Genomic DNA, 23208 nt, shown 5'->3' with positions numbered 1-23208 from the left:
ATGGGGTAATTAATTTATTTATTCAATTAAATTTACGTATTTAGAATTTATTATTTATTTATGTAAAAATAATACAATTAATATGATTTTCTTGTCTTGTTGATAGTAATGTAATTGCATACTTAAGACTATGTACTTATAATTAATAATAATTGATAATAAAAAATAATAAAAAGATTTAAGTCTGTATTTTCCTATCTTTTAAATTGTGGGAGTTCCCTTATATTTTAAAACATTACTCTCCACAGTCAAGTAGAACTGTAGTTTGATTAGGGGTTTGGTGATTTTTCTGTCTTATATTTGTAATCTGGCAATTATCTTCTGGTTTGAAAATTTACGTATCACTTATTTACAAGTATCTGTGGTTTTGCAGGAAGTATCTTTCCCTTTTTGGGGTTTATTATAGATTTCCATGGGCAACAATAAACACCTACTCAGTATTTATGATATTCATGATAACTGGAAGATATAAAATATGTAGATTATCCGGAGTCATATTTTCACTCCATAAAAATGATACGCGAGGCCTATGTCTACTCTTATATGTGCACTCTCATAATTATAGTACAAATTAAGTATAATGAGAGTATTAAGTTAATTACCTAATACTTAATAATCCAAACGAATTGTACCTAACTTATATTAACAAATTTACTAAGTGCATTTTTATTGTTGTGCTTTTTGGTAGGCACGGAGGCACAGTCATTTATTATTATCATTAATTTATTATTAACCTACACGAACCTTAAGATTGCAAAAATATTTCTGATTGTTTTTTGTATTTTCATACTTGAGTTCGATTACAATTATTGTATAAGTGTAATTTTACAAAAGTTGTATAATTTACATTTTTAAATTTTAAACACCCTATAGAGAGCAGATCTGTATAGTTGTGGTAAGGTGTGTTTTATCTAATTGGCAAACAATTAGAAATATTTTTGCAAGTACGGTTCCCTCAACACCGTCATCTTTACAATGGTCGATCAATCAATCTTAGTTAATGAAATGAAATGATGTTATTAATATATTAGCCTTTTTGCAAGAAACTGGTTTATAGTCCAAGATAATAATATCATTTGTGCCAATTGATTTTTTAAAATAATTGTAAATTTAAGATTAATTAAATTTTACATACAACATTGTAGCTCTTTATACTATGTATTATATGACATTTTATTTATAATATTTCAACCAGAATCTTGCAAAATTCTAAGAAATGTACATTTAATATGTATTTCCCATTATGTATAATATGGGAAAGCTGATCTAATGATAACATTCAGTAATGCAAATAATATGTCGCATAATATTAATTTGTACGGAATTATTTTAAGCGTATAAATATCACGGGATACGAATGAAAAACATTTAAATACAATACAAGAAAACACTACAATATCACTATTAAAATAAGCTATGATCTTGAATGTTCGGGATTAAATCTAGAAAATCCATTATTTAAATAGAATGCCGATAAATATTAAATTTTATTAATTTATACATTATATGTAACAATATTTCAAATCCTTTCAGTGTTTGCAGTATAAGTATTAAGTATAAGGATATTTTACAAATATTTTAATTTTGCTACGAACATTAAAACTTTTACATAAAATGTATTCTATCGTTTAATTTTTTACAACTCCTTTTATCGCAAATAAATATTATCTTAAATCTGGGTATGTCGAATTTAGTATTATGTTTGTCGAGCTACAATTTATTTTATTACTTATATAGTATTTTCGAATATTATATTTATATAATTTTGAATGCTTTAAATATATTAAAGTAAATCCAAACTGTACATAAAATGAATATTTATGATCACTTCATGGTAACTTATTTATATTAACATACTTTAAATAATTGTAATTATTGCTTTATGGGTTATTGTGCGTCATAGTTTTGTTAATAATAATCAATTAAAATTAATAACCTTAATAAATAGAGGAATAACGTCAAAGTTGTAAATAATATACAAATTATACAATAATTACACTTAAAATTAATATCATAATGTGATCATTACAACTTGTCTTAAGTAAAATATACGAGTACATATAACAATAAAAATCTAAGATACAAGCTGAAGGGGAAATTACTAAAAAATGTATACATAATTTTTAAGTTCACGACAATATTGCAATTACTGTATAAAATTATATTATATATTCATCCTATTACCAATTTAATTATATAATATTTTATTTAATTACTTCCAATCGAATACTACTAATGAACTTTTTAACATTATACACTTATACAATAATTGCAATTTTGTTGCAAATTATACACGAATTGTAAACACTAAATAAAGCATGAATTGTCCATTGAGTAAGTTTGAAATGTCACTTGAAAGAGTCCATGAGATGATAGATTTATCGCACATTGTAAAGACCTGGTGCTGCCCTCTGCTGCGCCAACATGATGCGGTTGGCGACGCATCGGTAACAGCACAGGTAGGCTAAACATCACTTGAACAGTATCCTCCTGAATGCTCTCCTGAAATCCTTATTGAAGATTGTGTAGATCACTGGGTTTAGCACAGAGTTCATGTAGCCTAGCCAGAAGGCGATTGCGAAAGCGCTGCCGGGGATGACGCATCTTCTGCATGCCGCTTTGAGAATGTATAGAAAGAAGAAGGGTAGCCAGCAAGCGATAAAGCTTCCCATTATTAAACCTAATATAAGCGTTGCTCGCTTTTCTTTTTTTCTTGCTAATCTTCTCTTTTCTCTTTCTGGATCCCGCGGCTTGTGTTGCTTTGGCAACGCCGGCTCCAGCTCTGATTTTGTTGGCTGTGATTTTTCTTGCCTCCTCGATTCGGATTTTTTGCCAAAAATTGGTTGGCAGATCCGAAGTTTTAGAGGCTTGACTACTGCACATCTTGTGGCGACGCCTGAGTCGGATGACGAGGGCTCCAACTCAGACACCATGTCTGTGTCGATCGCCATACTCGGTGCTCTCGTCCGTTGTGATTGTAACTGAAGTTCGCCATTCACGGATAGCGTAGAACCTCTGTACGGGCACGTGGCTAGAGGATTTCTTGTTACTTGCGCTGATGTGACAACCTGTGAACGAAATAGTATTTGAAAATTTTGGGACATATACGAGTACTTGTAACAAAATCTACTGGTCATAATAAAATAATTTAGTGGGGGTTCCCCAAGGAGATACATTTGGCCCATTATTTTATTTAGTGATACATAGTAATGATCAATTTATAAAATTTTGGAAAGTTCGTATCAGTACTTTGAAAAGTACATACATACTAATGGTTGTCAGTCTAGTTTAATAGCAAAATGCAGTTGTTTTTCCTACCATTTGTATCCGTACATATCCCACACACAGTTATTATAATGTACGTACAAAGCGCCAACGCGCGCTCGTCACACATATGTCAATTAATAACCAAGTAAACATGTTGTTTGTACGATATGGAAAGTACAGGCGGTTTTGAAAATCCATTATAAAACTGTTTTTTCTGTTTGTTACTAACTGGTATATATTTCAATTAAAAAGGGGCGTCAATTCTTACTAGCATGTTTTAGAATGCCATAGAGTGAAATAAAAAAAAACTGAAGAATTTGATAAGTTAAGTGAAAAAAGAAATATTTTATTTATATTATATTGTTTGAATTCGACTCCGATTAATCGATTATGACACCAAACTTATAAATATTTTTTCCACATCTCTAACAAAAATGCTTTCCGAGTCATCCGAATAAAACTTTTGCTCTCGGAATTCAACAAACTAGGAATATAGTGCGTGATTTTATTTACAACTTGAATACTAAACTCGAAGTTGATTCCCGGTAGGACTTGCAGAGTGAGCTAGAAATACGAGCACAGTAAAACTTTGGCCAATCTCTTTACATACTCACAGTAAAACGTGTTTGAAATTGTATATAGAATTTATGAGCGGACTCTTTAAGGCTTTTGGTAAAAATACTAAGATTGACATGTCTATGCCCTTCATTTTATTTTCTGTAGAAAAGTTACATTTCTACCTATTACCACAGTATAAGTATATCCTTATACTGTGCTATTACGGTTCAATAGAAGAGCGTCGAAAAATAGCATTTTTTTACGGTGAGTTCTATTTATTTGCAAGCGTTTTTATTTTTAGTATTTGTTGTTATATTAGCTCCCGTTACACATACTATGTAAAAGTCAAGTGTGTACTTATTACGGTTCAAGAGATGGAGCCATGTGATAGACGGACAGACAGTGGAGACTTAGTAATAGGGTGCTGTTTTTATCCTTTGGGTAAGGAAGCCTAAAAATGTACCCAGTGTGAACCTTTAGCGTGTTTTTCTTCTCGTCAGACGCAGATCTGGACAGGTGGATATGTCTGAAGTCACTCGTCACCGTTGGTATCGCGACCTGCTGCGTAACTATCGTTGATATTTGACCTTCAAATGAACCCTGTACATACCTTCAGCGTGTCTTTCCTCTCATCCGGCGCAGGCATGGTGTCCCCCGCCTCGCTGGTGGATATGTCTGACGCAAAGTCACACGTCACCGTTGGTATGGCGACCTGCTGCGTCTCTATCGTTGATATTTGACCTTCAAATTAATCCTGTGCCTACCTTTAGTGTGTCTTTCTTCTCATCAGGTGCGGGCACGGTGTCCCCCGCCTCGCTAGTGGATATGTTTGACGCGAAGTCACACGTCAGTGTTAGTATTTGACCTGCCCTGGAAGTTATAGTTAAATTAATCCTATACATACCTTCAGCGTATCTTTCCTCTCATCCGGCGCAGGCATGGTGTCCCCCGCCTCGCTGGTGGATATGTCTGACGCGAAGTCACACGTCACCGTTGGTATCGCGACCTGCTGCGTCTCTATCGTTGATATTTGATCTTCAAATGCACCCTGTACATACCTTCAGCGTGTCTTTCCTCTCATCCGGCGCAGGCATGGTGTCCCCCGCCTCGCTGGTGGATATGTCTGACGCAAAGTCACACGTCACCGTTGGTATCGCGACCTGCTGCGTCTCTATCGTTGATATTTGACCTTCCCTGGAAGTTAGAGGCTGTTAGATCAATGTGCCCAATGGTCATGATTTTTACTCGACTGTATTCTCCATTTGGAGAAATAATTAATCCAAAGTTTAATGAGAAAGACTTATCCAAGGCATTCACACTTAGGCCTCGGGTAGCAAGCGCATTTATGGCCGGTCTCTGGTAGGAACGTATCTGAGGTTGATTACAGATGTCCATGTCCGTTTACTATTTCTATAAAAGACTTTAACATACATCATAAACACATACATATATATCATATATTTCATTGCCTTGATATTAAATAATGTTTGATGAGCTTCCTGCGTTACTTTAATCCTGTACTGTGTATTGTAACTTTTCTACAAGATTAATATAAATATTTTTTGAGTAGACAACAATTCTCAAAAAAAATTTTTTTTGTATACAAACTTAAACTTTAATTCTGTATGAATTATTCAAACTGATATAAGATAGATAACATACCTATTATTATTAGAACTATTGGTATCCACCCCCGGCGGCATGGGCAAAGTGGATGTGGTCGGCATTGGCCGTGTACCCTTCGGCGCGTTTGAAAAACTAGTTTGTTGTTCATTCTGGAAGAAAGTGTTAGCATTAGATTTAGAATGTGTTAATAAAGAAAGTATCTTTAGATACAGTGGTTTGGCTTACGTCGTAATTAATATTCTATCTGTCTAAATTTTGCCTACCAAATATTGAAATTCGACAATTTGTAGTATAAGCAAATTGTCAAAGATCGAAATTTGAAAATTTGCAGTATGGTCAAATTGTCTAAGATCGAAATTGGAAAATTTGCAGTATGGTCAAATTGTCTAAGATCGAAATTTGAAAATTTGCAGTATGGTCAAATTGTCTAACATCGAAATTTGAAAATTTGCAGTATGCTCAAATGGCCCAGGATCAAAATTCGACAATTTTTGAATGGATGACTTACTGGTCTTGGCCGTGGGTTTTTCCTGATCCCCCGCCGCGCTCTCGCCTTCGCCGCGAAGTATATCCTAATGTACACGAACACCATGATGCAGGACGGTATGTAGAAGCTGCCCAGCGCTGAGTATATCACGTAGCCGATGTCGTCCGACACCTGGAAAGAGAGCTGCTGTCAGAATTGAAGTAAAGGTAGTGTTCAAAGTAAAGGGATTTTTGAGCGGAATTTATTAGCGAAATGTAAAGCGCTTTTAGAAATTATTTGACACATGATATCGAATACATCTGAAATCGAATGGATATAACTAGCCCTTAGTTTTCAACCGAGGAATCGAATCGAGAGCGCGACCCTCGTTCATTATAAAAAAATAATTTTAGTTCCTATACGGCCACTAGAGGCGCAGCATAAAGATTTGGATGGCGTTGTACATTTTTATTATTTCTTTGCATGTGCACATTTCCTATATAGGAAAGAGGGTGATGCATATTATCTGGTTATATACCATCATACATATTAGTAGCGGATTGTTTCGAAGAAGTTTTTATCCTTATTATATAGTAGGATTTCACCTACACAATTAGCATATATGACGATTAGATTCATATATTAAAATCCGTCGAGCCATTTGGGCTGCAGAGCCTGACAAAGAACACGTATATACATACATAAACATTAAACTTTACTGTCTGGTAATGAATATGATAGATAAACTATTACTCATAACAATAATATAAATCGCTACAGAAAAAATCGGCAAAGAAATAAATAAAATACTTCAAACTTTGTAACTTCGCATAATTATGTAAAAACCTAACAAAGCGACTCATTTTCATTTTAGTGACATACGACGTAATGGCGATATTTAAATAAAAATATCTTGATGCCCCGATTTATATGCAGATTTCGCTCTAGTTCACAGAATATGCACGACAGTTTAAACTCGGCTATAAATTTTAAAGTAAACAAATTGCATCGCTCCTAACAACAATCTTCGCGATTTAAACGAGGCTTTACTTCATACGTTTGAAGAACTCGTTAATGTATGTATGTAAATTGTGGCGTTTTATGTACTTAATTTTCGTTTTGATTTAAGATTTTCTCTCTCGGGTTTCAAGGAAATAAAGTGTTACAAAATTGTGCATTCTAGCACAAAAATATAGACTAATTTATCAGGTTTACATAACAAAGAAGCGTAAAAAAGCAGCGATAGCCTAGCGGTTAAGAAACTCGGCCTCTTGATCGAGGGGTTCGAGGTTCAAATCCCAGGCACACGCCGCTGATTTGACAAATTATGTGTGTATTATAAATTAATTATCACTTGCTTAAAGGGTGAAGGAAAACATCGTGAGAAAGCCACCTGAGAGAATTATCTAAAAAAATCTCAAAGGTATGTGAAGTCTACCAATACGCATTTGACCAGCGCGGTGGACTATGGCCTAATCCTTCTAATTATGAAAGGACACCCGTGCCCAGCTGTGGGACGATAATGTGTTGATGATGATGAAGGTGGTAGAACCCTTTGTGGTTCAACTTCCGTGTTGCGTGTTGGTAGAACCTTTGTGGTTAGACATCAGTGGTGAGTGGTGCCTGTTTCCGCCTAATAACAGTAGTGTTAAGCGTTGTTGTATTATGTTTTGCAAAGTGGTAAGGGATACATACTTATCCGAGACGTATTACTGTCCCACTGCTGGGCACGAGTTCCCTCTCAGAGTAAGAGTGATCAACCACCTTTAATTTAGGTCAATAGGCTGAGATAATCGAACTAACTACATTACCAATACTTTTCATAGCTATAGTTTTACATAAGACCAATTTGACTGTTACAATAGCAGAAATCTTATATCTCGGGTTTATATGTTACTAGGCAATTTTTGGCATAAATCCATAAGCAATAAACGTTTATAAAATTACCCAATCACTCTAGGCAAGATTTCCCGAATTTAGGTGTAACCTGTCAATGGAGTCACGTGACAAATTGGGATATCCGGGAATTCCGACTTAGAATTATGGTTGGTTTCTGAACAAAGTTTCAAATCCTCCTTTCAGTTGAAATTCATGTTAATCAGCCGAGTGAAAGGAAAGCTCTAATATATTATTCACCTGTCTGCCCCAACGCTGGGTGATTTGATGTTTTCAGCGTTTCAGCGGATCGGTGGCGTGTGGTGCAAGTGATAAGCGCTAGCGGGTTTGTTTTCTACAGAAATACAAATATATTTTTTTACAGAAATAACAAATATGTCAAGGGGAGCTTTCAAAAGGTACCCGGTGCCGTGGGAGCGATGTAGGTAATATTTACTGAACTCCCCTTTAACCTTTGCGTTACGAGAAGTACTCCGGAAGATCCAAAAGAAGGCCACAGGAGTCCTCCAAGCGCGTTGCATTTATCGGGCTCTATCCAGGTAAATATTTAAGCTAACCAGAACTTCGAGTATTTATGACGTTATCTAGCTGCTCATACCGTAATTCTTCCCGATGTCGCTAGACGGTTCGAGCTCTCATTGTTGCCGCCCGCCATTCTACTTTCCGTCGCATTTTCTCGACGTCTGCTTAAAGCGAATTTCCTGTCAGCGTCAGACAGTACATACCATAGCTATATTCTGATCTCAAGATTACAGGCACAGTCTTTCGTAGCCCTTGAACTATTTGTCTTGGCTGTAACTCTAGATTTAAACATATCTCTCATGACTTACACCGCAACAAATACTTATTTTGAATCTTTCTCAAAGTATTAATCCGGAGCTTTTGTCCGGATTACAATGGTTTCTGGATACTGGAGATGAGTCCAGAATTGTAACTATATAGCTGACGTGAGGTCAATGGAGCAAGTAGAACATACTCGTACGTATGAGGTCAGTTTCCAAAATTATTTTTGAAGTTTACTTCACTGTCCGTGAGGAGAAATTGACCCAAGATTTTTTAATAAGAATAGATTTAGATTTGAAGGTGGTAGAACCCTTTGTGGTTCGACTCCGGTGACACCACCGCCACACCTATTTCTACCTAATAACAGCAGTGTTAGGCGCTGCTGTGTTCCGTTTTGAAGGGTGTGGTTAGGGAGACAGACTTTTCCGAGGCGTTCCAGCTTAGTCCTCAAGGGTAGCGGCGCATTTGTGGCCAACCTCAGGTAGGAATATATATAATCCTATCTGGGGTTGATTATAGATGTCCATGGGCGGCAGTAGCCACTTACCATCAGGTGGACTGCATGCTCGTCTGCTACTCCTATGTTATAAAAAAAGGAAAAAAGATTAACAGACGAGCTTGCAGATCACCTGATGGTAAATGGTGACTGTTACTCATACACATGTTTTACCTGATGGCGAATATGACGGTGGTAATCTTCAGTGGTTCAACTCCGGAGTCACCACCGCCACACCTATTCCTGCCTAATAAGGGTAGTGTTAATTCTTCCTTGTTATGGTTTGAAGGGTAAGAGAGACATACATATCCGAAGCGTTCCATCTTAGTACTCAAGGGTAGCATTTTGTACGTGTGACTTCAGGTACGACTCTAACTTTATCTGAGACTGATTACAGATGTCCATGAGCAGTAGTCAATTACCATTAGGTGGACTTCATGATTACTACATGATTACTACATGATTCGATAGGAAAAAAATAAACAACGTCCCTGTAGTTTCGGGACCAAAATAGGGCTACAGTATCCCCTGCCTGTCGTAAGAGGCGACATATAGAGATGTGGTGTGACTTTAGAGGTGTGGTCGCATACCGTCGTACGCACCAGACGGTGTGGCGAGCGCCAAACTCATCTGGGCGGAGCCCGACGGGGCAACGAGCTAAGAGGGCTCCGGTTGCGTTCCTTTGGAGATCCCGGAGCCCTCTACACAACGCCTAGGACGGCCACCGTGGAGGTTTAAGTGCGGTAAGAATCCCACATAACCCTGCGTCGCTTCCACGGCATCGGGTACCTTGAAGGTTTCCCCCTCGTAAAACATAAAAAAAGGATAAAAAAAACACATGCATTGCCACTCTTGACGACTAAGATCGCCTTATATGTAAGAAGTACAAAAATATTTAATTCAATTTTATTTCCATTGCTCTTTGATTGCATATTAATTTTAAGAGATCTTTCAAGTTCTTAAACATTAGAGTAAAAGCAAATATGTCAGCCAAATCCACTTATTACTAAACCTTTTAGTATTCTCCGATTTAACACTTGAGCACCCTGTAGATGGGCGATGTTAATGTGTCGAGATAGAGGCTGTTTAATAAACTAAAGCTACATATTGATTAAATTTTCTAAGTAAAATAACGAGATTTACTTAAAACAATCACGCTGTCGACCGCAGTATGTTAAACAAAGGGTGTTTAATAAAGAGTAGGTAAACTGATTAAATTTTGTAAGTAGAGATGTTATATTTACTTTTAAAATAATGTTTAAAATCATATTAAATATGTAATTTGCTCGTTTGATCCAACTTACAATAATTTAATTTATGTAAATTAAACATAAAAAAGGTATCATAATATTTTTACTTTGAATATGTACGAATTTTCAGTGTGAATTAATGAAAAAATATGTACTCGTATGTGCCGTTAGATATTATGTATCTTAATATGTTAGTTTTTATCATGATAAATATCGTCCCACTGCTGAGCACGGGATCCTCTCAGAACGAGTGTCGAACACAGTTCTCAACTTTTTTTATATTTTTTTCAGGAATGTAGGTGATCATATGCTTTGACAGTGAAGGGTAAAAAAAAGGATTTAAAAAAAGGACAAAAAAATGTTTAATTATCGACAGAATGGGTTACATAACAAACAATGATCGGAGTCACCCTTTGAGCGTATTATTGCGTGTATTTCTAATTCTAAACACTTCTTTTAAATGTCAAGATGACATATTTTAAAATTGGAGCATCCTGTACACAGAAGCTTAATGCCCCTTGACAAAGGGTGTTCAGAAACGAGTATTGCTGGAATGAGAGTCTGTCTGAAACGTCGCCAATGAGCCGAGAAGTTTTTTAATTAAAAACATAAAAGAATTGAACTCCCTTTAAACTTATTGGAGGGCGTGTCTCGAACTTGTGGCAGTAATGTTCGTACTTATAACCACTGGAGTATTGGGTTTTCTAAGTGTTTTTTATTACATTGAAATAACAAACGAGAAGAAGTGTACCTAAGAGTATATTTCTGTTGCTTACAGACATTAGTTGTAAAATTATCAAATCTAAATCAGTCTGGAATTATTCTTGAGGTGATACATTCCTTGAATACTAAGTTGAAACGCTTTGCTTTGTAAGTTGTTTTTTTGTAAAGTTGAAACAGTTGTGACAGTGGTACCAATTGAAACGCACCAGAATGGGTTCTACCATTGATACTTGATACCATTGATCTTGAAGACAATATCTTCGGCTATATAGTGATTTTAGGCAGTGTTTTATCTTCATTTCAGGCTATTGTAGTCTTAGCTACTTTAGTGATTCGGGTTTTGGAATTGCATCGATGCAGTATCACGTTTTGGCCACTAACTTTATTTACTGACTGCAATATTAGTTTATTGTACTTTTTCTGCGTTCAATTCTTGGCATTCGTCTCAAAGTAGCCACGATCGGTGCTCAATCTTGAGCATTTAGCTTTTTTTTTATAATATAGGAGGAGCAGACGAGCATGCAGTCCACCTGATGGTAAGTGGCTACTGTCGGTCATGGACATCAGTAATCAACCCCAGATAGGATATAGATCCTACCTGAGGTCGGCCACAGATGTGCCGCTACCCCTGAGGACTAAGCTGGAACGCCTCGGAAAAGTATGTCTCCCTTACCACACCGTTCAAAACGGAACACAGCAGCACTAAACACTGCTGTTATTGGCAGAAATAGGTGTGACTGTGGTGCCGCCGGAGTCGAACCACAAAGGATTCTACCACCTTCAAAAAGCTGCTGAAAAGTAGCTAGATCGTCGATCTTCCATGTCAAGAGTAGCTAGTCTGTTGTAGCCCTTAAAAGAGAGTAATTCGTACGGATTTATCTTATTTAGCGAGCTAACGGAGAGTAATGTTATGTTAAGTAATGCTACTTTTGACCCTAAACCCAGTGTATCTTCACAAAAACCGAAAAACCGCGCAGATGAGCTCGTTACTAACAAAAAACGAGTTCCCTTAAAATTCCGTATTTACTCCAGTTATAATACAGTCAGACATAATGAGGCGGTAGGATTTGTAGGACTCCAACGAATCACCTCCTTTTACAATCCAATTTCGCCCTAACCCAAACCTAATTAGATTCAATTTCCCTTCACTTCCCATCTACACTGTGCCCGGTGCTAATCGGATTTGAACCTTGCCCCTCGCGCTTTCAGTTCAGTATCATTACAATTCAGTGCTTTGTAACAGAGCGAAGGAATCTCACCCCTAGCAGAATAATTCGGGTCGCGCCGGTAATATCGGAGCATGAACTCTGTTAAAGTCGAAATTGCTTTGTGAATGACGGTAAAGCATACATTATCTGGGGTAATAGGGTTGAAAAAGACAAAAAACTGTGACCTTGACACGTGGGATCACTCCCCGGGGATGTATGTAGCTCATTGTGCCATTAAAACAAGGTAACACGTGCGGACGTTAAGATTTTCTTTTTACTGGCTCATAAAGCAGCTATGCCCTTATAATTGTGTTACCTGACTTGACTGAGCTGATATAAATGTATTTAATATGCTATTTCTTTAGCCGGTATATGCTTGGATATTTGGTAATACTGGCGCTTTTACAGTTAAAACGCTTTAAGGACTAAGTTGGAATGCTTCGTGTAAGTATCGTGACGTTTTTACAGTTGAAACGGATTGAGGACTAAGTTGGAACGCTTCGTGTAAGTATCGTGTTGTTTTTACAGCTGAAACGGATTGAGGACTAAGATGAGACGTTTCGTGTAAGTTTGGTGGTCACTACACGCTTCGCGTTTAAAAAATACTGTTGTGTAACACAGTTGAAACGGGTTACGGAGAAACTAAGTTGGAACGCTTCGTATAAGTAAGCGCCACGCCTCACGCTTTAAGTGAGAACACATCAGAGTTGCTACTGCTATTATTTATTAGAAATATGAGTTAATTTTATATGATAGTGCGATAAATTATTTTTAAATCCTTACTTCCTTACTAATCTTATCCTTACTTTCCTTACTTAATATTATAAATCCAAACGTAACTCTGTCTGTCTGTTTGTCTGTCTGTCTGTCTCTGCTTCACGCCTAAACCACTGAACCGATTTTAATGAAATTTTGTACAAAGATAGTCTGAGACCCGAGAAAGGACATTGCATAGTTTTTATCCTGGAAAGCCCATGGAAACTAGGGATGGCGATCTAAGATCGATTAATCGGAGAATCGATCTTCTGGACCAAAAAATCGATATAAGTAAGGATTGAATCGTAAACTATGCATTTGATCCAGTGATGGTCTTTAGCAAAGTTGTTGTCCATGAGCCCACGTCAATGAGGTTTCAGAGTTGGTACGACCAATTTTCGCCAGATGGCGCCACTGTCATTCCAATGAAGGTACACATTTTCAGTTTTATGTATGTTAGTATGTCATATTATTTTCTTTTAAACGCGGGCGAAGCCGCGGGCAAAAACTAGTAACAATAAGTAACAAATGAGTGTGCAGTTGTCGCTCATGGATCTCTGTAATCACCCCTAGATAAGACCAGAATTCCACTGGAGATCAACCACTCATTTACTTCACTTTAAGAAACTTGACCTGTTGACTAAGTTGGAACGCCTCGGATAAGTATGTCTGCCTTACCACACGAATACAGAAACTAATTTATATGAACTAATCTTTTTCAATTTTCAATTTTAAATGGAAATCAACCGAATTAAAAGTGTTAATAATTAAACATTTTGAGGTCCACTTAGTTACCATGTTATAAGTAATTAACAAATACACCAATCGTCCGGGGAATATTCGGGGAAATGGTACTCCGATTTTGTAATTAATAAAATTTGTACATCAATTAATTAATGTTGTTAACTGTATGGCGACCCGCGAGGCCGGTTCGATCCCCGGCCAGACAGATAATTTAAATTATAAATTTATATTTCAGTTCTGAGTGTGAGTTTTTTAGTCCTATAATAGCATTTAGATCACTGTTGTGTATTCGTTTGAAGGGTAAAGGAGACATACTTTTTCGAGGCGTGACAACTTAGTTCTCAAGGGCAGTAACGCATCCCCGGCCAACTATCGGTAGGATTCTCGTAAATTAGTTGATTCTCGTTTCAGTAGTTCTTTTTCCATTTATATATATATATATATATATATATATATATATATATATATATGTATATAATATATGATCTTATTGATCGACCTAGTTACCTACATTTTGACTAAGTTTAAATGCTTCAAGTGTTATAATAACTTCGTAACCCTTGAATGTTTGTTGTTTTAATTACAACAATAACAGAGTTACTTCAGCTCTGTCGACCGTATCAGCACCTAATCTTCTGTAACAACAATATTTACTTTAGATCATCGGCAGGATTAACGCGATTTGCATTTGATTAATTTTGTTCAGTGTAAGGAATAACCTATAAGTCATTTAACTAATTACGTCAGCAAATGCGAATTGCTGCAAATTGCTTTTTAAAATGTCATCGAAATTATTTAGTTATCGGAGTGGTGAATGGTAGATCCAATATGGTTTGATCGGGAAGGTACCACCAGACCTTTATCTAGCTGTAAGCAGTTCCTGCGTTTCAGTGGAGGGATGTGTAGCACTACCATGAGTTGGCATAGAAACGCCACTATAGAAATTGTAAATAGAAAACTATTGTCATTTTGCTAGTGAATAACATAACTACTATCGTCACGGTATTTCTTGACAACGTCTGTCAAATTAATGACTCATGGGACCGAATTTGTATGGCAATAGATCATAATGACATTCGCTAGCGATTTGATTTCGATAGGTTTTTTACGTAACGAGTGGCTCACACTACGGAATTTAGTTCTACGAGTAACCACCAGAGGCGCTGTACAATTTTTCATACATTTATTTTACGCAGTCGCTAGCGAGTAATACTTTTGTAAACTCATGGTAGTGCTAGTGGATGCCAGCTGATTTACGTATAGCTAATTATCGTAGTTCTCAAGAGTGGTAACTTTTTTAGCTTCATGTAGAACTCTTTCTAAGTACACATGATTATGATAGTGATCACCTACCGTCAGATGGAGTGCATGCACGTATGCAACTCTTGCAATGCAACGGTTGCAATCTTATAAAATATTTAGAAAAGTCTATTTTCTATACGTCGAAATATAAGGTCTAAAAAGTTTTATGTTGGTTCAATTTTTATAGGATTTTTAAATTTACTTTAGACAAAATTGGAGGAGATATAAGTTAACTACTTTTCGTCTGGGAAATCAGGGTTTGTACAAGTAAGCGTTACTACTTTTGTTAACTAAATTGAAACGCTTCGTGTAATGTATCTTTACTATACTCTAATCAAAGCAAATGAGTTATCGCTTCCTTTAAAAAGTTTAAACTTCGTTAATCCTTCTGCATAAAAAAACTAACATTTTCTTTATTAAAATAATATATATTTCAATGGCAAAAACATTTGAATTCTGCATGTATTGTATATGAAAAGTTTTAGAATGAGTAACAAAGTACTCATAAATATTAATGTTTTGATTCTCGGAGGAATAATTACGAATGCATTCAGAAGATGAAATCTTTTGTTGGTACTTAATAAATTATTTTGAAATATCTTTTTGCAGTCGTATATAATGTTTTTACTGTACACGTCTCTATGTCTGTATTGGAGCAGCGTGGTGGAGTATGCAGGCTGTCCACTTATGGAGAGAGCGTACCAGGTTCTGAGTATTGAGAACTTGGTTAGTGTAAAAAAATCTGTAATTATATGTAGTATATTACAGAAGTGTGTTAGGAATATAGTGTATGTAATTTTATAAATCTGAAGTAGCAATCTGAAGTAGTTGAAGGTGGTAGAACCCTTTGTGGTTCGACTCCGGCGGCACCACCGCCACACCTATTTCTGCCTAATAATAGCAGTGTTAGGCGCTGCTGTGTTCCGTTTTGAAGGGTGTGGTAAGGGAGATATACTTTTTCGAGGCGTTCCAGCTTAGTCCTCAAGGGTAGCAGCGCATCTATGGCCGACCTGAGGTAGGAATATCTAATCCTATCTGGGGTTGATTACAGATGTCCATGGACGGCAGTAGCCACTTACCATCAGGTGGACTGCATGCTCGTCTGCTACTACTATATTATAAAAAAAGTAGCAATCGTGCATGCAGTACACCTAATGGTAAGTGGTCACTGCCATCCGTGGGCATCTATAGTCTACATTTTATTATGTAATGGGTACTCACGATATGCGTTTTATTGCCGATATTTCGACCCGGTTGCATGGATCGTGGTCACGGCGAAACTGAGGTGGAGGGGAGAAACCGTTGACAAGTACTAGTAGTAGATTAATCTATCTACCCTACGTTTAGTTCGTTTTTCTTTTCTAGGTTTCATATCACGACACACAACACTAACAATATCCTTACGCACCGTACTTTGCACTATCTGTGACTTGCATAAACTAACCACTGGATTCCACGTTTGGGCTAACTTAAAACCATCTTCTCTGTTGAAGTTCCTAGGATGTTTCTTAATCTCTATTGCTTCTCTTACAAAACGAGGAAAGTAATGACGCTCAGTGAAGATCACCTGAGGTTTGTGTAATTCAATCCAGTGGTTACAACCTGAACTAAGGATGTGTTCGGCTACCGCAGATTTCTTAGGGTCATTATTTTTGACTGCGCTGATATGTTCCTTAATGCGTTATGATATAGCTTACATAATAAAAATACAATAAAATAATAGCGTTACTTAATAAAATGTCACAATTCCGCGATGATTTTAGTCTAAAATCATATATCTGTAGTCTACCCCAGATATTTTTATGACTGGCAATCCTGTACCTGTATTAGGTCGGCAACGGGGGCGTTGCTATCTCTGTGGACTAAATTGCAACGCCTGGCGTAAGTGATAGCCATATAAATCAGATCAAGATCAAATACGAAAAAACAATAAAGATAAAAGATAGCTCATCCGTCTGTTACTTCATTATATCAAAAACGTAAAAATAAAAAGTAAATTGACTCCCTGAGGGACATTTCAATTTTACTTAACATTGTATGTACCTATTGATAATGGCGGTAATCCCGTGAGACTTATATGCCAATTGAGAGTGCCTTTAATATCATATTAAATGAAATAAGTATTTTCAAATTCTAGGTAAGGCACGTGACTTTGTTTGCGTTTGAATTTTAGGTTTTTTTGATACAGGCAATGTTACGATTAATACAAACTAACCAAGGAAATTAATATAAAGCTTGTAATAATATAAATACTTTATGCATGGATAAGTATAGATATCTCACCGCCTTGTAATTGAAAGAAGCCATTAAATGACTTGAACAGCTGACAATTCTGTCAGCCGTTTAATGACTGTCATGGTGTAATTGACGCGGAATAATGCCGACATGCGCAGTTAAGACACGAAATCGAAGAAAAAGTGCAAATAAATATCATTTCATTCGTAATTATCTAAAAATTACATTTTTTTAAATATTTTTTAAACACGAAAATAATTGACAGTGACAATTGTCAAAAGGTTACATTTTCTTGTTAGGAGCGAGTTATCTTTACTAATCTATGATTTTTGTCATAATGTGATATTACATTTTTCAAATTGACTGCAAATGCAGTTGAAATGTAGGACAATTTATCCTACTTCTTTTCAATGTTTAAGATTTTTAAAGTTTTCCTAAAAGACTACGAAACTTACTTTGATAAACGACCAAAATGTATTGTCAATTCATTTTTTCTAAACATGCGCGTTTTTCTTAGCATAGAAGAATATTTGTGAGTCATTTTTATGTAAATACAATTTGTAATTTTAAATCTTACCCTAACGTCCCCCAAAATTCAAATTACCTATTTACCCAAACATTCCTTTAAATGTTTCAAAATCCATCATGATATCGAGCGGGCTTATTCCTCAATTTGCCATATATCCCTTTCATCCCCAAGATATGCATGTTTGAAACCGCCTTAAGCAATTATAATGTTCAATTAATTCGGTAATTATGTATGGGGTTCGTGCGTATGTCGGTGTGTTGAAGCTTGTGACGGCTTAGATGTGTAATGCATAAGGGTTTATTGCTTAGGGTATGTCCCAGCCCGCCCACTTTCACCCTATGATTTTTTAATATTTCCTTGGGCTCTTTTAATTTCGAATTCCAAATATAATTAGGATCGGATACGCTCACTTTATCCCACGATTTTAAAATATCGAATTCCTAAGAATAGAATTTTAGGATTCTCATGGTGAAGGGTTAAGTGCCATTGCATTAAATCATCATCATTTTAGGGACAAGGGTAGAGTCTTGGTCAGTACTCTTACCAGGAGTTTTTACGTTTCGACAAATATGACTGTTTTGGTATTTGTTTACGTATTTGCCCATACAAATTCCAATCAGCGCCCCTAGCGGATGGTGTCAGAACTCGGAAATCGTATGGGCCAATACGTAAACAAATACCAAAACAGTCATATTTGTTAAAACGTAAAAACTCCTGGTAAGGGTACTGGTCTAAAATATTCAGTTCGACCTATCTTTGTCTTTTTCTCCCCCTTTTATTTAAAAGTCTCACAAACTAGGTCTAACCCATTCTAAAATTAGTCTGCATACAAGTGTGTAGATGTTAACCATTGCTTAAAAGCTACATCGAAATAGGCTCATCAATTAGACATACGTGTATGTACTGACAAACAAACAAAAAAATAAGTTAAAACAGATTTGCTTATAATATGAAAATTATTTTGAAATTGCAGACAGACTTATTTCATATATATTATAATAGACAATCATATATAACATAAAGTAACGTTTCCGAACTCGTCTTAATCAACTAAAACACTTTAGTTATTTAGTTATTTACTCATCCATTACATAAATCTAGCTAAGCCTAGGGTGCCAGAAAATACAACCTTGATGTACGGAAATAGCCCGTAATGTGAGTAGCATAAAGGCTATAATGTCATGAAATTGAATGTCAACAGTTTGAAAGCGGAATTTAATAAATTTTCGCCGGCCTACTTTGTACAACGATGTAGAGGTAATATATTGAAACTGGAAGGGACTTTGCTTCTGTGGTGTTATAAACCTTTTTGAAGTTTTTTTTTATTTAAGGGGCTTTTTAGCTTATCTAATACGTTATTATTTACATTGTACATTTTTGTATTAAAAAAAAATATATAATATTAAATTTGTGTAATTTCTTTCATAAACTGGAATAGAAAGTGTAAAAATATTCCAGGACTGAATGCACAATTAAATAAAATAATGATTGATAAGTTTTTTTTATAATTTAGGAGTAGCAGATGAGCATGCAGATCACCTGATGGTAAGTGGCTACTGTCGCCCATGGACATCTGTAATCAACCCAGGTAGGATTAAATATTCCTACCTGAGGTTGGCCGCAGATTCGCTGCTACCCCTGAGTACTAAGCTGGAACGCCTCGGAAAAGTATGTCTCCTTTATCATACCCTTCAAACCAGAACACAGCAGCGCTAAACACAGCTGTTATTAGGCAGAAGTATTTGTATAGGTGATCCCGCCGGAGCCGAACGACAAAGATTTCTACCACCTTCAAAAGTAAATAAATTTAAAATACTATGTTTTATCATAATATAAACACAACGTTGACACGTTTTAAGTTTTATTATGTACAAGCTTTCGCAAGATGAATTATTATTAGTGTAACATATTTTAAAAATAATACAAAGTCACATCCAGTCTCCATACATCCTTGGACGCTCCCTTAGAAAGCAATTTTCAGATTAAACACTCGTTAGAGACTCTGGACACGGGAATTATTTATTATTTTTCGATTATCTTTGAAAAACAGCCCACAATAGCGTTGCGACTGTCCTCTTTTCGAATTTCCAAAAATATTTGTACAAGTAAGTGTGCTTAGTAATTACGTTTGGAGTGAAAAATAACAAAATTTCAAGGGATTTTGCAAATGTTATTTTTGGTTGATGACTCATTTTAGTTATATTTAAATTAAGGAATTTGATGCTGGGGTGTTCAAAATTATTTAAAAAAATATGTTTTTACGCATTTTATTTTAAAGATACGTAAGGAGGTAACATTTTTTTTTTCGAAAAGTATGATAAGTGGCTACTGTTACCCATGGACATCTGTAATGAGCCCCAGATAAGACTAGTTTTCTACCCGTTATTGGCCACAGATGCGTTGCTAGCACTAAGGACCAAGTTGCAACGCCTCGGATAAGTATGTCTTCCTTACCACACCCTTCAACGTAGAACAGCAGCGCTGAACACTGCCGTTATTACGCAGAAATTAGTACATTTTCTATAGGATTGCGGAAATACGAAAATTCAGGATCAATACAAAACCTTTCAATATTTTTAGCTTGGTATTTGCTAAATACACTATTTTATTATTCGTCATGCCAAAGTATAACAGTTAACGAACCTATAAATATAATATTATGAAATTACTTAAAACACATTGTCCGACCTCTGCATTACCATAATTACATAATCATGTATCCACTCATTAACATGTAATTAATACGTCTTAAGTGTTAATATCATCTATTACACAAACACCTTCAATTGATTGCACGGGCAATCAAAACAGGGAATTGCTTAATCAAATCCCATGTTAACCGGGATTGATCGAGCAAGCTATCTGTATCCAATCATCACGTCCTAATTGAGGTTTGAGCATATTCCAATTAATTAAGTTTACTTAATACTGTAAGCTTATGTTACTAAGGAGGTGATAATTAACCTTTGATAACAAAAATAAAAATATACTGCAATTGTAAATTGTAATTGAATTAAGCCACAAATGATATTATCATTTATTTTTTAATTCCTATTCTAAAAACATTTTTAGAGAAAATTTAAGTATGAATAACTAATACTACGTAATTTATGTAATAAAAACATTATAGGGACATTTTAGAACGGAGACATGGCAACACTTTATTTCCGCAGCAATTTTTATTCTCATAACTGGTTACACTTTCTTGTTAGGAGTGATCAATCTTGTCCCTGTAGTACCGGGATCAGAATAGGGCTACGGCGGTATGTGTGGTCGCATACCGTCGTAAACACCAGACGGTGTGGAGAGCGCCTGGGCTCACCTGGGCGGAGCCTGATGGGGCAACATGTTCAGAGGACACCGATTGCGTTCCGTTCGAGATCCCGGAGTCCTCTTCGCAGCGCTGAGAATGGCCACCGGGGGGATTTTAGTGCGGTAAAAATGCCACATAACCCCGTGTCGCTCCTAGTACACTGGTATCTTTTAAAGGTTTCCTCCTCGTCAACAAAAAAAGGAGTAATCTATGTATGTATTTTACTCATTTAAGTAATTAAGTAAGAAAACTTGTCAAGAGCTAGTTTAGTTAACATTTGAGTGTTGTACCCAAAATCACGTTATTGTTCCGATATTGGCCTTAAAGCCAAACAAGATGTTATGAAGTTATTATAACAAGGAAGTTAATGTTTCACATCAATCACGATTCCGGAATAAAACCGGAATTGCAGAATTCGTGTTTGCAGTTCTTGATCGGCAATACTATTGTTATTGTAATGTTATTTATTTTGTTACCACGCTTATTTATTTTGGTGAAAGTTGTGTGAATGCTAGCTCGCTAATGTTAGGCGATTATCTTAAACCTCAGGATTATCAACGCATCTGCATTAGGTTCTGTTTTACATAATAGATACGTATATATCTCACCGCCTTGTAATTGAAGGAAGCCATTAAATGACTTAAACGGCTCACAATACTGTCAGTCGTTTAATGGTGTCATTTCCCAAAAGTACTATATTTTTTGATCAAAAAAAACATATTGTTTCTTCAAAAAAAGTTGGAAATCCTATGTTACACTTATTACAATTTCCTATCACACACAGCCCTATTTTAGTACAAAATAAACGCCCAGTCGGTCTCAAACTAAGTTAGGAGACCTCATGTTTACTGTTCACTTCAGCAAATTCATTGTTCTTACGATTTTATTTATGTTAAGGACAAAAGAGGTTATTGTAAATCGAGTTAGATATTATGATTTCCGTTTATCCAGAATTATAAATAGTGTGATATGAAAACTACCCGATATCGGGCGTCTAACTTATCGAAGCCTCTTCAGGGTTTCCCAATGAGTGATTTGTAGGGCCGACAACGGAACGGCACGGCAACGGCACGGCACTGCGCTGGCCCGGCACCGCAACGGCACGGGATGACATCCGTTGTGATCGATCAAAGTGCTGGGCTCGGGTCTCCTTTCAGCATGAAAAGGATTATGTATGAAAATGTACTTAGTGTGGGTGCTTCACAGTACACGCCGGGGTCACCACTTTGGCAAAGGGAGATCTCCCGCCGGGCTAGGTGATCATGCCCGGGGAGCGGCCGTGCTCTGACAGTCTCAGTTCGGAGCTTGTATATAAGCTAGAGCTAGAGTTTAGAAAACTTCGATAGCGTGATTCAGCAGCGCCATCTCTTGACGAGTAGCAGGAAGTCGCTACACTTTGCATGAATTTGCTTTGCATTGAATCGGACAACAAAATTCTTAGCTACTGTTAACAAATTTTACAGTTCGTTATTGTGTTGGTTATTACTATCTGAACTGCACAAAAGAAAGGCTAGATCTCTCTTTATTTATCATTTTGGCCTTAAATACTATCCATTATTTATTTCAGGTAGATCTCCCTTATGAGTTCATAGGTAAAAAAAAACTGGCACGTTTAGTTTCATACAGATAGAATGTACACACGTTATCTATAGTTCACTGATAGGACTCACAGAAGGTCTGACATCGGTGCCGTGTCGTGTCGTAGTCGTCACAAAAAGACGCTAATATCGGACCTGAAACTGAAGATCTTATTGTGTTTAGGGCAATCTGTGGGACGTTATTCGTAAATCGGGGTAAGTAATGCTATCCCGTTTTTACATAATCAAGTTCCCGAAGGCTGTCGGCTGACTACGAAATTGTTTTGGTCCTGATTTATTTTTATTAAATTGTATCTTAATATTACTTGAAGGTTACTTTAGGTCGACTTGGATTTGAAGGTGGTAGAACCCTTTGTGGTTCGACTCCGGCGGCACCACCACCACACCTATTTATGCATAATAACAGCAGTGTTAAGCGCTGCTGTGTTCTGGTTTGAAAGTTGTGTTAAGGAGATATA

The 23208-nt window shown here is 36.3% G+C and overlaps 1 protein-coding gene across 1 annotated transcript in view; it reads right to left on the bottom strand.

Annotated features, from left to right (window-relative positions):
• Nucleotides 1-2199: 2199 nt before the first annotated feature.
• Nucleotides 2200-23208, bottom strand: part of Octalpha2R (alpha2-adrenergic-like octopamine receptor) — a 513118-nt gene continuing 492109 nt past the window's right edge. The window contains exons 4-8 of the mRNA XM_073077507.1: nt 5960-6109; nt 5488-5600; nt 4880-5019; nt 4384-4394; nt 2200-3068 (exon numbers count right to left, since the gene is read on the bottom strand). Coding sequence (XP_072933608.1) covers nt 2472-3068; nt 4384-4394; nt 4880-5019; nt 5488-5600; nt 5960-6109 — 1011 coding nt within the window. The 3' untranslated portion in view covers nt 2200-2471. The remainder of the gene's footprint in view (nt 3069-4383; nt 4395-4879; nt 5020-5487; nt 5601-5959; nt 6110-23208) is intronic.

The sequence above is a fragment of the Epargyreus clarus genome, unplaced genomic scaffold (genome assembly GCF_041222505.1).
Source record: "Epargyreus clarus isolate Ecla_fem2 unplaced genomic scaffold, WU_Ecla_fem_2.2 ptg000002l, whole genome shotgun sequence".
In the NCBI taxonomy this organism is placed as follows: Eukaryota; Metazoa; Arthropoda; class Insecta; order Lepidoptera; family Hesperiidae; genus Epargyreus; species Epargyreus clarus.
This window is presented reverse-complemented; position numbering and strand designations above follow the sequence as displayed.